This window comes from Vulpes lagopus, chromosome 13 (assembly GCF_018345385.1).
Source record: "Vulpes lagopus strain Blue_001 chromosome 13, ASM1834538v1, whole genome shotgun sequence".
Classification (NCBI taxonomy): domain Eukaryota; kingdom Metazoa; phylum Chordata; class Mammalia; order Carnivora; family Canidae; genus Vulpes; species Vulpes lagopus.
In genome coordinates this window covers 4,353,614-4,369,979 of record NC_054836.1, presented here as the reverse complement: position 1 = coordinate 4,369,979, position 16,366 = coordinate 4,353,614, and the positions used below count along the sequence as shown (strand labels likewise).

Here is a 16,366-nt window from a genome sequence, read left to right as displayed (position 1 = left end):
ACAGAAGATATCATCCCTGGACAGGTGCTGCCTTAGAGGAATCAGCTTCTGGCTCACAGCTGCAACTGGGGACCACAGTGCAGGTGTCAGTGTTGGGAAGGAAAGTGGTGTGACATGCCAGGAAGACAGAGCAGAAGCTAAGTGATTCAGAGATGGTGTTTATACTTCAAAATGCCTTTCCTTCCAAGTTTCACATTTGGGGCTTCTAGGCCTTTTGGACTGAAGAGAAAGAACTGCAGTTTTCTCTTCTTAAGTGTTCCGCACAGACTGGGGAGATTGGGGAATAGCAGCAGAATGCCCATGGCGACTTTCTAGCACCAGTTCCATAACTCAGGGTCAGCCCAGTTTAACAGAAAGCCTGCAGAAGGTGGAAGGAAGATGGGAATGTGGAGGAAGAGTGTGGAGAAGAGTCCAGTGAGGTGGAAAGAAGGGAGACAAGTGTGCTGATCTGCTCCCTTCCCCCGCACAGGGACACGGTCCGCTGTCACTCCCGAGTCGTGTGTTTATATGCCCTAGCAAGGTCAGAGCAGGAATGACGATCTTAGCTTCCTCTGGCGTCCTGGCTAATTAAAATCAACCAAGAGTCAGACTGGTGAGAAGAAAATTATAGCAACAAAGTTTTCATTATTTTTCCTGAAAAAAAGATGGGAAAAGGAAACAGGGCCCAAGAGAAAGATGTTCATAAGCAAATCCAGTGCTTTTTGCTATTTTTTTTTTAAGTAGGCTACATGTTCTGCGTGGAGCCCAACACAGGCTTGAACTCACGACCCTGAGATCAAGACCTGAGCCGAAATGCAGAGTTGGGTGCTTAGCCAACTGAGCCACCCAGGTGCCCCAGCCATGCCTTTTCTATGTAACCCCTTTTTGCAAAAGAAAATCATCCATGCAGGCTAGAACTACCTTTTGAGAACAAAGTTTATTCTGACCCGGAATTATAATAATTTTTAAAGTCCTATCAGTTACACCACGCAGGGTAGGAATTACTCAGACTTTTTCCCTCCTCGACTTCTTCTGAAAAACCAAATTGGCTAGCTATAGCTGAATTTAGCTGGGAAGTAACATGCATTTCTTTATCATTAACTACCATAGAAAAGCACACTTAGTTTGCATCTCAAATGGTCTCCAGTAAAGTCTATTTTGCTTGCAGTAGTTGGGTTATCCTGATTTCTCTTCCCCAAGTTCTGCTCGCTCTCTGGGGAACGCTATTAAGTCTTGTTTTTCCCTTTTTTTGATTTGGGGGCACCTGGCCAGCGGAAGCCTCGCAGGTGCAGGCAGTCGGCAACATTGTGGGCAATGTAGTAGAGGTTCAGCATGGCCGCAGGGCTGAGGATGTCCACCTCCGGCTTCTTCTGCTTCTTCCCGCCAGACTTGCCTTGGCTTTTTCCTTGTTTCCCTTTACCTGGCTTTCAAAGACAAGTATGTATGGGGCATAAGTTAGTTTTTCTGACCTTGAAATAATTTTCAGCATTTCCTATTGAACATTAGAAACAAAAACTCTTGAAAGAATTGTAATGATAACAAAAATTTTTGCATGAAGTGGGAGCAGTCACGTGCAATCTAATTCAACAAATGTGTATTAAGCACCCAGATTAAAAGAGACCAAACCTGAGGGATCCCTGGGTGGCTCAGCGGTTTAGCATTTGCCTTCAGCCCAGGGTGTGATGCTGGGATCTTGGGATCGAGTCCCATGTCCGGCCCCCTGCATGGAGCCTGCTTTTCCCTCTGCCTCTCTCTGTGTGTCTCTCATGAATACATAAATGAAAATCTTTAAAAACAAAAACAAACATTTTTTAAATAAAAGAGAAACCTAATCTAATGATCATATGGACTTTGTTTGCATTGATTTGAATGAAATGAAAAAGACATTTTTAGCCAATCAGAGACATTTGGTAATATCAAGGAATTATTAATTCTGTTAGGTGTGGGCAGCCCTGGTGGCTCAGCGGTTTAGCGCCGCCTTCAGCCCAGGGTGTGATCCTGGAGACCCAGGATTGAGTCCCGTGTTGGGTTCCCTGCATGGAGCCTGCTTCTCCCTCTGCCTGTGTCTCTGCCTCTCTCTGTGTGTCTCTCATGAACAAATAAATGTTTTTTAAAAAAATCTGTTTGGTGTGATAGTGGTATTGGGTCATGGAAGAAAATGTTTATGCATTTCAGAAATGCACATTATGATCTGTGGAAATGGCAATGAAAGAAGGCTGCTTTAAAATAGTGCAGCTAAAATAAATAAATAAATAAATAAATAAAAATAAAATAGTGCAGCTCCCCCAAAAGACAGATGAAGAAAATGTGGCAAAATCCTGACAACTTCTGAGTCTGAGAAATGGATATATAAGAATTCATTTTACTATTCTATTTTTGTTATGTATAGAAACTTTCATAATAAAGATTAGTTAAAAACATTAGATAATCACGATGCAAACACATATTTTGACATTTGTTATGTTGTAGTCACTACCTCATTAAGCAGTCATGAGGGTTGAGATGGATATAAGACACTTAGCATAGACTCTGACATGAAGGAAACAATAAATGGTTGTCCCCATCATTTTATCACTCCTCCAAGCTGTGTTTTGAGGCAGAGAGGCATTATTCCTGTCTTAAGAATGGAAAAATGGAGGCAGAGCAAGGTCACAGTGCAAACCAGTGTCCACTAGCTCAGCACCTGTGCTCTTGCCATGACCTTGTTGCCAGACCAGGGCCTTTTAGGAAAAAGCATGGATATTATCCTAATGTGGTAACAAACTATCTGAAGTTTTGCTAGAGCCACACAAAGCTGAATTGACATTTCTATGTCCTGTGACCCACCCGTACATAAAATAACAGATGGGGATGTGTTATATGGAAAGTGTCTCCAAGAAAGAAGAGGAATGTGTAAGTTATCAAGAATACTTGCTAGGGGGATCCCTGGGTGGCGCAGCGGCTTGGCGCCTGCCTTTGGCCCAGGGCGCGATCTTGGAGACCCGGGATCGAGTCCCACGTCGGGCTCCCTGCATGGAGCCTGCTTCTCCCTCTGCCTGTGTCTCTGCCTCTCTCTCTCTCTGTATGACTATCATAAATAAATAATTTAAAAAAATAAAAAAATTAAAAAAAAGAATACTTGCTAGGGCTAAATATTTGTATAGAATAGATGCCATGTTGATAGCATCTCATTTTTAAAATGTCCCAGGCAAAAAAATAAAAAATAAAAATGTCCAGGCTAAATAAAGAGAAATAAAGTCGATGTGTTAAAAACACTAAAATACATTTTTGTTAAGTGAAATGGAATACACTTCTAGATACAAAACCCAGGAATGAAGTTGAGAATTATCTTGCAACACAGCAACCTGGCTTTAATGTGGAAATTCAAATTAAAAAAAAAAGTGGGCAGCCCAATTGGCTCAGCGGTTTAGCACCAGCTTCACCCCAGGGCGTGGTCCTGGAGACCTGGGATCAAGTCTCACGTCAGGCTCCCTGCATGGAGCCTGCTTCTCCCTCTGCCTATGTCTCTGCCTCTCTCTTTCTCTGTGTCTCTCATGAATGAATAAATAAAATCTTAAAAAAAAAACAATATGAAAACTCATGTTAACTCTACCTCCTGAGAAAACATCCCCTTGGGGTGTAGGATGTACACTGCCATAGCTCTTAAAATTTGGGGGTCCTTTATTTATGATTTTATACTTTTTTGCATGGCAACCATATGACTTACCTGGAGTGACTGCCCCCCCCCAAAAGTGTTTTAATCTCTAAGACAGTTTGATAACTAACACACAAAGATTTGATATTTTTATTCAAAGTTTTCATCTTTTTGTAGAAATTGGCAAAATGACTCTCTAAAATTCATATGGAAATGCAAAGGGCTTTGAAAAAGAACAAAGTTGAAGGACTAATGCTACCTTATTTTAAGAATTATAAAACTACAGTATCCAGACAGTATGGTATTGGTGTCAAGATAGACAAATAGATCAATGGAAGAGAATAAAGTCTAAGAATTGGTCCACCCGCATACAAACAACTGCTTTTCCACAAAATTGCAAAAGCAATTCAATAGAGCAATGATAACTGATGAGGGAGGAGCAGAGGCAGAAAAATGTTCTTTGGCCCAGAAGGCCAACCCATATCCTGCATAGTTCAGATGAGGATCAAATATGTGCTCGTTGCTACATCCTGAAAGGGTTTCGTGACTGCCTGCACATCTCACCAATGGTTAATACTGAGCTGAATAACAAGTGCCAGAGAAATCTTGCGAAAGTGTTTTCTGAGTAGAAATTCAAAGAAAACATTTATGATCTAATACTCCCTGCATGTCGCCTCCCCCTTGAGCACTAAGCATATAACCACCAGCTTCGTACAACAAACGTGCAGCTCTTTCTGCCCAAGGATCTCATCCTCATGCTACTTAAATAAATTGCACCTAAAATGCCTCAGGAATTCTTTCCTGATCATCGTGCTCAACAATCGAGCAACTTTTTCAAAAAATGGGGCTAGAACAATGCATATCCATTTACAAAAAGACGAACCTCAATTCATGCTTGTATCATATACAAAGTTTAACTCAAAATGGCTCAGATACCTAAATATAAAACCAAAAAGTATAAAAGTCCTAGAAGAAAATAGAGGAGAAAACCTTTATGACCTTAGGCTAGGCAAAGATTTCTTGGATCTGACACCAAACAAAGCACAATCCATCAAAGAACAAATTAACAAATGCACCATCAAAATTAAAAACCTGTGTTCTTCCGGGACACCTGGGTGGCTCAGTTGGTCAAGCATCTGTCTGCCTTTGGCTCAGGTCATGATTCTGGGGTCCTGGGATCGAGCCCCATGTAGGGCTCCCTGCTCAACAGGAAGCCTGCCTCTCCCTCTGCCTACTGCTCCCCCTGCTTGTGCGCTCTCTCTCGCTCTGTCAAATAAATAAATAAAATCTTTAAAAACAACTTGTGTTCTTCAAAAGATATTGTTAAGAAAATGAAAAGCTCAGGCAGCCTGGGTGGCTCAGTGGTTTAGCGCCGCCTTCAGCCCAGGGCCTGATCCTGGAGACCCAGGGTCAAGTCCCATGTCAGGCTCCCTGCATGGAGCCTGCTTCTCCCTCTGTCTGTGTCTCTGCCTCTTTCTCTCTGTGTGTCTCTCATGAATAAATAAATGAAATCTTAGAAAAGAAAATGAAAAGCTAAGCCACAGTCTGGGAGAAAATGTTTCCAAATTGTATATCTGATAAAGCCCTTATATTCAGAATGGATAAAGGACTCTCAAAACACAATTAAAAACAACCAAACAACAACAAACACCCAGGCATCCTGAACAAATACTTTCTCAAAGAAGATATACAAATGGCCAAAAGGCACACGAAAAGATACTCAACATCAAATCATTAGGGAAATGCAACTAAAACCACAATGAGGGATGCCTGGGTGGCTTAGCGGTTGAGCGTCTGCCTTGGCTCAGGGTGTGATCCTGGGGTCCTGGGATGGAGTCCCACATCAGGCTTCCCACATGGAGCCTGTTCCTCCCTCTGCCTGTGTCTCTGCTTCCCTCTCTGTGTCTCTCGTGAATGAAAAAAAAAAAAAAAAAACACACGCAATGAGATACCAGCACACACTCATTAGAATGGCTCAAGTTACCAAGACTGACCATACCAAATGCTGATGAAGATGTAGAAGATCTGGAACTCTCTGCTGCTGAGAATCTAACATGAAAGAGGCACTCTGGAAAACAGTATGGCAGTTTCTTTAAAAGGTTAAACACATACCTACCATATGACCCACCATTCCACTGCTAGGTATTTACCAAGAGAAATGAAAGTGTATATCCTTTCTAAGACTTGTACATGCAATGTTGGTAGTAACTTTGTGGTAGTCTAAAGCCTGGAAACAGCCCAGAAGTCCATCAGTGAGGGAATGAATGAACAAACTGTGGTATAACCATAAACTAGAATATCACTAAGCAATAAAAAGAACTAGTGATGCATGCTACAACTACAACATGGGTTTTTAAATATTTAAAAATAATTTTAAAATAATTTAAATTAAACATCTTATTTTTTTTAAAGATTTTATTTATTTATTCATAGAGACACACAGAGAGAGAGAGAGGGAGAGACACAGGCAGAGGGGGAAGCAGGCTCCATGCAGAGAGCCGGACCCGGGACTCAATCCAGGGTCTCCAGGATCACGCCCTGGGCTGCAGGCGGCGCTAAACCACTGCGCCACCGGGGCTGCCCAAATTAAACATCTTAAATATAATTTAAAAATAATTTAAAATTTAAAAAATAATTTTAAAGTAATTTAAAATAATTTAAAATTTAATTTAAAAATAATTCTACAAAAATAAAAAAATAAAAAATAAATAAATAAAAATAAAAATAATTCTACAAGTGAGGGACACCTGGCTGGCTCAGTCAGTGGAGTGTGCGAGTCTTGATCTCAGGATTGTGGGTTCAAGCTCCATGTTGGGTGTAGAGATTACTTAAAAATAAAATCTTAAAAAATAATAATTATTATTACACAAGTGAAAGAAGCCAGACCAACCCCCCCCCCATACATACTGTATAATTCCATATGTTAAAAATCCTACAAATTACAAACTGATCTATAGTCAGGGCAGATCAGCAGCTGCCTGGGGTGGGAGGTGGCGGGGGTGGTACACGGAGAAGCAAGAGAAAAGAGCTGATTACAGAGGAGCACATGAGACTCCCAGGGGTGATCCACATGTCTGTTATCTTGATTGCGGTGATGGCTTAATGGGAGCATACAGATGCCAAAGTTATCAAATTGTACATTAAAATACGTGCAACTTATTGTACATCACTTATACCTCAATCAATCTGTGAAGACATTTTTGTGAGTGAAAACTTTCAGTGTCTCGGCCGGTTGGGTTGGTTCAATACAACTCCATGGCCCTTGGCTGTTTCAGGTCCCAGAACACATAGCTCCTGCCTTGAGACTCTCCAAACTCCTTACTGAAGACCACACTGGCATTGCTTCTAGTTCCCAAACCTGCCCAGCTGCTCCCCGCTCCCAATTCTTCCTGCTGACCCTCCCAGGGGAATATGTTACTTCTCTTTGGGCAGGGCTCCGCTCAAATATCACCTCTTTAGAAAACACCTCTCAGATACTGTGTCGATATTCTATCTATAACTAGAGTGACCATATAGTTTATTGTCCAAACCAAGACACTTCAACAGACATAAACTGGACTGTCCCAGGCAAGGAGGGAGGGAGGTATGGATGGTTTCCCAACAACCCTTTCAGCCCTGTCATTTTCTAGCTCCTGACGCCAGACACACTCCACTCTTTAATAGTGCTATTTTGTTCGTGTACTTATGGTGTGTTTCCTAGCCAGGGGTTTGTCTATGAGGTCACCACTGAATTCCTAGGGCCTAAACCAATGTCTGGCACATTTGTATGAAGAGATATTTGCTGAATGAATACATTGCAACTCAAATGCCATGCAACCCCAGGATTTAGAAAGCAAATGTAGAGATCTGCTTTTCTGGATTTTAAGATGGCTTCTTCCTTCATTCAACAAATACTTAACAAATATCTACTGAGCACCAGAACCTGCAATTCAGGGCTACTGTCTTCATGAAGCTTACAGTTGGTGAAGGAGAATTTACAAATGCATTTAGTCACCAACATTAACTCACACTCCTGTGAGCAAGAACCCAGGGTGCCTGGCATTATGATGACACAGAATGGGCAGGGAGTGACCACAACTGGGACAGGAAGGAAGAAGGGTTTACTGAAGGCCAACCTGTGGGCCGAGGGGCAGGGAATTCCCAGGCAAACAGCTTGTGCAAAGGGTCTGAGGTGGAAGGGAATGTGCCAAATTGAAGGGACCTCTCAAAAAGGGTCAGTGTGGCTGGCCTATAAGCAACTGTGGTGGGGGTGCAGAGTGAGGGGAGCTTAGGCTGGGAAGGCAGGCAGTGTACAGCTCTGGCCTACAGGCCTGGGAAGCTCAGGGGTTTAACTTTTATCCAAGGAGCAGTGGGAATCCATTAACTTCAATGGCTTTATTAAACTGTTTTGCTTCAGCTCCCTGGGCTCTGAAAGAAAATGACGGTACCAACCATGCACAGCACCCTGGGCAATGACTCAAGTTAAATCAAGAGACATCTATTTAGTGCTTTTACAAGGAATGAAGTAGAAGGGACACAGATTTGCCAAACACATTTCTACACTAGAGTCAAATGGGGGTGAGGAGTGAGGCTTTCCAAGCTGAAATAGGTGAAGCTCTGTAAGTGAGGTGTAGAAGGTCATGGGGGCTTGGGGAGCAATGTGGCAGCGGGAGGTGCTTCGGAGCTGGGCCTGTCTTGAAGAAAAGTAGATAAGTAGCTTCAGATGGGGCAGCTGCAGGAGGCTTGGAGAAGAATGTGGGTCTAGTGTGGTATGTGTTTTTGTTTGTTCATTTTGTTTAAAGTAGAGAAGTTAATACGGTGAGACACCCGGGTGGCTTAGTGGTTGAGGGTCTGGCTTCGGCTCAGGTCATGATCCCCAGGTCCTGGGATGGAGTTGTGAATCAGGCTCCTCTCAGGGAGCCCGCTTCTCCATCTGCCTATGTCTCTAGCCTCTTTCTGTGTCTCTCGTGATAAATAAAATCTTTAAAAAGAAGTTAATGTGGTAAATAAAGCTCAAGGTGAGGAATAGTAGTGCTTAGGAGTTTGAGGCCAGGAGAATGAACATGCCATTGCAAAGTGCAGAGAAGGTAGCGGTGAAAAGACCTGGATTGTGAACACAGTTGGGAAGTGCTCTGGGGTGGAGAGATCCAATGGAGGACTGGAGTGGTTTGGCTTCAGAGGGAGTTCTGGGAGCCAACGACTTGGAGGTGGGATGGACGTTCAAGGATGCTGCAGGCCTTCCTGGGCATAAAATTCAAGAATTCCCTGCGCAAAAGGTTTCCTCCAGATCCCTTCCAAAAACTCGGGTTGGAAGAGACCATCACCGCGAGGATCCCTCGCACCACGGCTCACTTTCTGCTTCTCAATCCGCAGAGGCGAATCCTGCGCAGGACCCAGGACAGCGGCCGCAGGCGGCGAGCGCCGGGGCCGGGCGCTGCGGACACGTCCCCGCTCGCTGGGCTCTCGCGCCCCTGTGCCGGCCCCTTTACCTCTCACGCGTGTGGTTGTGAAGGTGGCGCGACAGAACCCGGGAGCGGGAACTGAGCAGCTCGCAGGAGAGGGCTCCGCCCGCCGTGCTCGCTGTGCCCTTGCGCCCCCCGCCCCCCCCCCCCGTCCTCTTTCCACCCCCAGCGTTCAGGTCTCTAGGCTGGACACCACCCACGGCGACAGCGGACGAAGGTGCCGACCTCGGGGCTGGGTCACACACCTTGGTGAAGCGCGCCTCGGCGAGGCCAACGCTGTTAAACTACCTGAGCGAAAGCCTCGGATCTCAGACTAAGTAAGACCGTTACCATGGCGATCCCTCAGTGGAGCAGGTGAGCGCCGCACGGGCTCCCAGGCCTGAAGCAGACACAGCGAGCCCAGTTCTCCGCCTCGCCTGCGGGCGGCGCCCCCGCGCCCATCCCTGCCGCCGCCCCGGACGCTCAGGGGAGCCCGGCGGGGTTAGGGGGCACCGGGGCACCGGGGCACCGGGGCATCGGGCTCGCGGGGGACGGGGCCGCGCGGTGTTTACCTGTTGCCGGGACACCGGGGCCGCGCGCGCAGCCGTTGGGCCCCGCGGGGCAGCCGGTCCGCCGGCCCCGCCGGCCTCGCCGCGCGGGCTGGGCCGCTTCACTGGCGCCAGGCGCGGGCGGCGAGGGCCCGGGGCCAGCCTCGCGGGGCGTGGGGGCGGGACGCGGCCGCGGCGCTCGGACACCCACGGGCTGACCGTGCACAAGTCGTCGGAGACGCCATGACCTTTTTCGGAAAATGACAAACGGCCTGTGAAGGCTGAAGTGAGAGAAACATGGGAAAAGGTTCATAAAGAGCCTGGTACACGCCCCAGAAGAGTCAACTCCTGCCAAAAAGGTTCTTAGGCCTCAAATGGGAGTAAGGAAGGCCGTGGGGCGGGAGCAGCTCCCTTCCAGCCTCGGGGGTCCGTCTCGGTGCCCGTTGACTTGCGCTCTCCACGGGGAGCAGCCTTTGCAGACTCGTGTTTTTGCACGCGGCGGCGGCGGCAGAGACCGGGGCTGACCGCCGTGATCCAGGGAAGCACCGCCCCCCCCCCCCCCCCCCCCCCCCCGAGCCCGGCGCCTCTTCGTTCTCACTGATGTCCGAGCCTCAGTTACCGCTGCTCCCTCGCGCCGGCCGCCTCCTCACCTGCTTCTGCTCTGTGCCTTAGCCCTTGCTCACCGGGACCTCACTAGGCACCCACGTCTGTCTGCCTCCTGCTGCCCTCCCGAGGGTTGGCTGATCTCCAAGTCCGGTCCTGAGCTCTCTGCTGTTGTATGTCAGTGCCTCCTCCCGTGACGACTCATCTGATAACGTCAGTGACTACCTCTGTTGGGGTGACACAGCCCCCAGCCGGAAGAATGGCCTCCGTCTGAGCTCCAGTCTTGAGGCCGCACCCTTCTCTGGCCTTAGGGCATCTCTCCTTCTGTTGGCCTCTCCGCTTCCGTTGTCACTGGCAACACTGCTCTTGCAGTCTCTTGCCCTCTGTTATCTCTAACTCCTCTCTCCAATGAGGAGTCCAGGCCTGAGCATCCTTTGTAAATTCGTTTGTGGGTCCTCCCCTTGACATTTTCATCATTCTAAACTAGACCTTCATTTCGTATTGCAAATAATAGTTAACACTGAAGGAGCGCTAATGTCCAGCACCTTGCTGAGGACTTTGCACACGCCATGGCATCATGTCCCCGCAACTAGTGTGGTCGGTTCCATTATGTTCTCCAGTTTGCTTGAGGTCAGAGTAAGTAAGTTGCCCAAGTTCACACAAACGGAATCAAAGCCAGCTCTGTCCATCTGTCCAGCTGGTGCTGTTAAACGCTAGTATTATTCAGGAAGGCACACTGGGCTTGAGGCCAGAAGATGTGGGTTCAAAACTTGGCATTACTACATATGAGTTTTGCAATTTTGAGCAATTCTCTGAGCTTCACTTTCTTGCTCTGGGTTGATGTGAAGGTAGTATGATGGGATGAATGTGAAAATGCTATGTGAATTCAAAGTATCTTCAGTAAGCATTGCTTTTAAAGGATATATTTGTGAGTTAGGGAAAATGGAATGGGGAGAAGCTGGTAAAAAGTACAAACTTTCAGTTATAAGATGAATGAGGTCTAATGTGGTGATTATAGTTGATAATACTGTTGTATAACTTGAAAATCGCTGAGTGGGACATACGTGTTCTCACACATAAAAAACTGTGAGGTGCTGAATGTGTTAATTGTGGTAATCCTTTCATAATGTGTATGTGTATCAAACCATCAGGTGTACACTTTAAATATATTACAGTTTTGTCAGTTATACCCCAATAAAGCTGGGAAAAAAAGCTATAACGCATAAGAAAGAATGCTTTGGGGGCACCTGGGTGGCTCAGTTGGTTAGGCATCTGCCCTCAGCTCAGGTCATGATCTCAGGCTCGTGAGATCTAGCCCCCTGTCCAGCTCCCTGCTCAGCGGGCTTCTTCCTCTCCTCCTGCTTGTGTTTTCTGCCTGTCTCTCTCAAATCTTAAAAAAAAAAAAAAAAAGAATAGCACTGGTAAGGATCCTGGCTGGCTCACTGGGAAGAGCATGTGACTGTTGATCTTGGGGTCATGAGTTCGAGCCCCACATTGGCTATAGAGATTGCTAAAAATAAATAAATAGTACTACTAATTTTATCTGTTTATGATTATACATCCTTATGTCTTCTTTATAAATAGTAATACAAACTGTGCTGTTCTTTTAAAAAAAATAACATTGCCAGAATTGAGGCATGCATTCTTAGAACATCCAAACTTAGAATATTCTATCATTATCTTTCTTAGAAGTTACATCTAAAAATTCCTATTTCCTCTTTTCTACTCTGGTCACTCCTTTTCATCTCATTAAGTTCAACATTATAGCACTGCACTCACTTCATCCTTTATAGCTCTAATATTGTAAGGAAGTTACAGGAAAAAATAAAATGTTCTTTGTAGGTAATTTCCTCTGGCCAGCCACTAGGGTCCCAGCAGTGAGAACCATGGGGTACAGTAAAAACCAGCTGGAGTAGATAAGAGACAAAATTATCCAGAGCAGGGGTCGGCAAACTCAGTAACTCTTTTAGGTTTTACAGGACTTATGTCCTCTTTTACGACTACTCCGCTGAGGTAGAATGAAAGCATTTATAGACAACCTGAAAACAAGTGAGCATGGCTGTGTTCTAATAAAACTATCATGGAAACTGAAATTTGAATTTTATAGAATTTTCATGTGTGATAAAATATTTTTCTTCCATGGATTTTTTTTTTTCCCTAACCATTTAAGAATGTAAAAACCATTCTTAGGTCATGGGCTGTTATGTATAAAACCTGTCAGTGGGCTAGATTTGGCCCCTGGGCTATAGTTAGCTGATTCCTGGTCTAGAGTATTAAAATGCTATTAATTATTCTTGCTGGGGTATTCTTTGACAGGGAGGGGAATGAAATGAAATGAGTAATCGGCAATTACGGAACACTCACGTTTAGCAAGAATTATTCTAGGCACTATATGCACATCGACTCATTTAATCCTTATAATTCTATAGGGTAGGTAGTAAGTATTAACCCTATTTTACAGATGGGGAATCTGAGGCAGAGAGGAAAGAACTTGTCGTTCTTTACAGCTAAATAGATGCAGAGTCTGCATGTATCTCACCAAGTTGGGTTGAGAACCCTCAGTCTGAGCCTTTATGCTGTATAGCCTTTCTGGGTAAAATATCTTGCATCTTACCCTGAAGACATATTTTCACAGGCGTCCACATGGAGGATCTTTGTCCTGCCAGCTCCATTAAGCATTTGAACAAAAAGTTACAGAATGTTCAAACTAATGTTTCCATTTGGAGGCAAGGGGACAGATGGTATTGTCATATTTAGTAAGGAAGTCACTGTCACCAAAGGTGTTTGAGCAGAGATGGAATGACTTTTGTATTCTTGTAGCTCCTTAGAAAGACTTTGGTTATTTTCTATAAAATATGTAAAAGAAAAACTTAAAGTCCTTGCTTTTTGAAAGTTAAATCTGGCCAATTACTAAAGGAGCAGACAGCCTGAAAGGCCAGAACTGCTGGTAGGAAATTATATTTCAAATTGTTTGGCCTATTGCTATGAGAACTGAGTAAATCTCCCTTGACCTTGTCTCCACCACCACACACGCATATGCATGCATATGTGTGTACACACACCATTCTTCCCATTTATACCCTTTCTTCTTACCTAGAGTGATTGTTAAATATATTTAAGTTATACTTATTCAAGAAAATATTAACATGGAAAGATAGGTCTCTGGGATAAGTATGATAAAAACAAGTATAGGACAGAATATGTTGTGATCTCATGTGTTAAGAAAAAATATTGGTGGGGAAGGGATGGGTTTTATCACAGGAACTTTCTGAAAGGATACAAAATATTTAGTGATTACTTCTGGGGAATGAGATAAGGATCTGGGGTGAGAAGTTTTATTTGTCATTGTGTGCTCTGAAAAATTACTTGAATTTTTTACATGTATCTTCTTATGAAAAATACTAATACCTAAATGTATTCTTCAGTTTTACACCACTTTCTTATGCCCTATCCTCTACCTAAGCCTGAAACTTTCTTAACCTGAATCTTCTTTGACTACATCAATAGCTGCAAGCATTTTTCAAATAAAAATAACTTGCTTCAGTTCTTGCCTTACACCTCAAATAGTAGAAAGGAAGAGTAATTAATTAGTTTTGTTACTATGTGTCTGATGTAGTGGGACAGTGAGTTGAATGGTGGCCTCCCAAAAGATGTCTCTGTCCTTATCCTTGAAAACTGTGACTACTACCTTATAGCAAAAGAGTGAATATTACTTTATATGGCAAAGATATAATGAAGGATCTTGAGAAAAGAAGCTTATCCTGGATTATCCTGATGGGCCTTAAATCCAATCAGAGGTATCCTTCGAAGAGAGAAGCAGAGGGACTCTTGAGAGAGAAGAGGAGGAAGCAATGTGACTACAGAGGCAGAAACTGGAGTGACATGAAGCTAGAAGCTTCCAGAAGCTAGAAGAGGCAAGGTAATGATTAAAGCCTTTAGGGAGTGAGTCCTACTGACACCTTGATTTCAGACTTCTGGACCCTGGAACTGCGAGAGAATAAATATTTGTTTTAACCTGCTCAGTTTCTGGTAACTTGTTACAGCAGCCCTGGGAAACTAATAATGATGGGGAAGAAAGTACAATTAATAGCTAATATTAGTTATTTGGATTCCATAAATGTATTATTTCTTCTGGCTCAAATAACACCATAAGTTGATTGTATTGAGGTAGTTAATACTTTTGTACTCATTTCAGTTACTACTACTGAAACTATGATGTAAAAAAAAAAAAAAGAAACTATGATGTAGTGAGATTCTTATCAGTGAAAGGATTAGAGGCTAAACACATATGTGATACTAATTAAAGGAATTCTTGCATTGGATGGAGACAGTCCTAGATGATCTCTGATCCCTTCAACTCAAGAATACATTTCCGTGAAAAATCTTCCAAATACTGAGGTTTAACATTTTACGGTTAACATTAGAATAGCCAAACATTTAGAAAATGCATTCATCTGGAAAAGGTGTTTGAAAGTGTAAGGTACTCAGGACTTACATTTTATAAACTTTCCATAGCAGGACTTCTGAAGGAATACCAGAGGCTACTGAAAATTCATTATTGGAAAAAATAGGTAAAATATAATTCATGAACTCTCCCCCAAATCACCAATTAGGACTTACCCATGCCAATATTTCCAAAAGCATTTGCATGTTGCTCCAAAAGCTCTGCTAATATAGACAGAGCTTTGATCTCTCCCTTTGTTCTGCCCTATTTTAGAGATTACACATTTCCACCATGTAAATAGCTCATTGTTGAGTAGTGAGATTATATGGAAGGTAATTTTCTTCACTATCACTTCTTTGTTTTATGGTTTAGAGAAAACAAGAAAGCAGGAGGCCCAGAGGCAGACAAGTTTTATTTAGTATAGTTGATAAAATCATGATGTAGACATTTTTACTCTAAAATGTATTTTATGTGTTTATGTATATATTTGATGTCTCATGTTGAAAAGCATCATATAAAATATCCATTGAAATATGTACTAGTATTAAATACATGTAAGAATAGCAGTGGGGCTCTAAAAGCTACTGGGTGTTTTATAAAAGTTGTTTATAAACCCCATAACATTTTATTATCTACAGAAAACATTTTATTGTGCCATTACTGAAAAGTCTGTACTGGAATTATATATTATAGGTAGAGCAGATGTTAATAGGCCATGCCCAATATTTCTGAGATAGTGGCAGGACTCTCTGCCTCTGAAAAGCTAGACTTAGCATCTAGCTTTACAGAGTGCCAGAGAGTTGCAAAGTTCAAACCTGACCTTGCCTGGATATTAAGGTGGTGTTACTTAGCTCATCAACAATAACATCGATGAGACAAACATCACAAGTCTGATTGTTGTATGAACCAATGTCATTTTTGTTTCAGAAGTACAGCTTCATTTTGAGCCTCAACTAGTTTTATTGTAAATATAGGTCATCTCAAGAAGCCCTAGAGGAAAGAATTCAAACTCATCACAACTACTTGTGGAAGAAAAAGAAATCATCAAAACACCTGTTCGTTTATAGAACTGTCTTTATATAATAAAGATTCTTGTTAGGTGGAAGTGCTAGGGGAACTATGGACACAAAAGGTCAAGAAAATATCAACTGAAAATATCAGCATAAAGCACTGCAATGGGTGGTTTCAAATGCTCACTGGAAAGCTGTGGAAATTCTCAAGAATCTCTACGAAAGCCCTGCCACCAATCTTAAAAGCTCACTGAGAAGCTGCTGTGACTCACTGTCTACCCATATGTCTGGTTGCAACTGTCTTCCTGTAGGTAGAATATACTTCTCTGGCCCAATGTTAGGCTTGCCCCATGTGAACTGCTTTTTGCCAGTGGAACATGAGCAATTTGACTTATGACACATCCAAGCAGGAGCTTGAAGCACCCTCAGGTGCTTGCACGGTATGGTTTGGTGCTTGCTCCTGCCCTTTACCATGAGAACAGTATGTCCCAGGCAGGAGCTATTCCATCAGCCTTGTGCCAGAATAAGATGATGTGTGAGCAGAGCTAAATCTAGCAAGTTAACCTGAGTAGAATAGAGCTGCAGCTCATCCCAGAAACAAGAAATAAAGATATGTCATAAGCCACTGGGATTTTTGCAGCTGTTTGTATTAGTCTACCCCAGGGAATACTTTCTGTATCTGTTTTTTAAGATTCTTTTGTGTTGAAGAATTAAACCAAATTTCTAAC

General features: G+C 43.5%; 1 protein-coding gene across 1 annotated transcript; it reads right to left on the bottom strand.

The window, feature by feature from the left end:
* Nucleotides 1–1,205: 1,205 nt before the first annotated feature.
* SMKR1 (small lysine rich protein 1) lies at nucleotides 1,206–10,763 on the bottom strand. The gene is made up of 3 exons (XM_041728113.1): nucleotides 10,730–10,763; nucleotides 9,606–9,862; nucleotides 1,206–1,403 (listed from the first exon to the last, which is right to left on the bottom strand). The coding sequence occupies exons 1-3, from the start codon at nucleotides 10,761–10,763 to the stop codon at nucleotides 1,206–1,208; spliced, it is 489 nt and encodes a 162-aa protein (XP_041584047.1).
* Nucleotides 10,764–16,366: the final 5,603 nt, after the last annotated feature.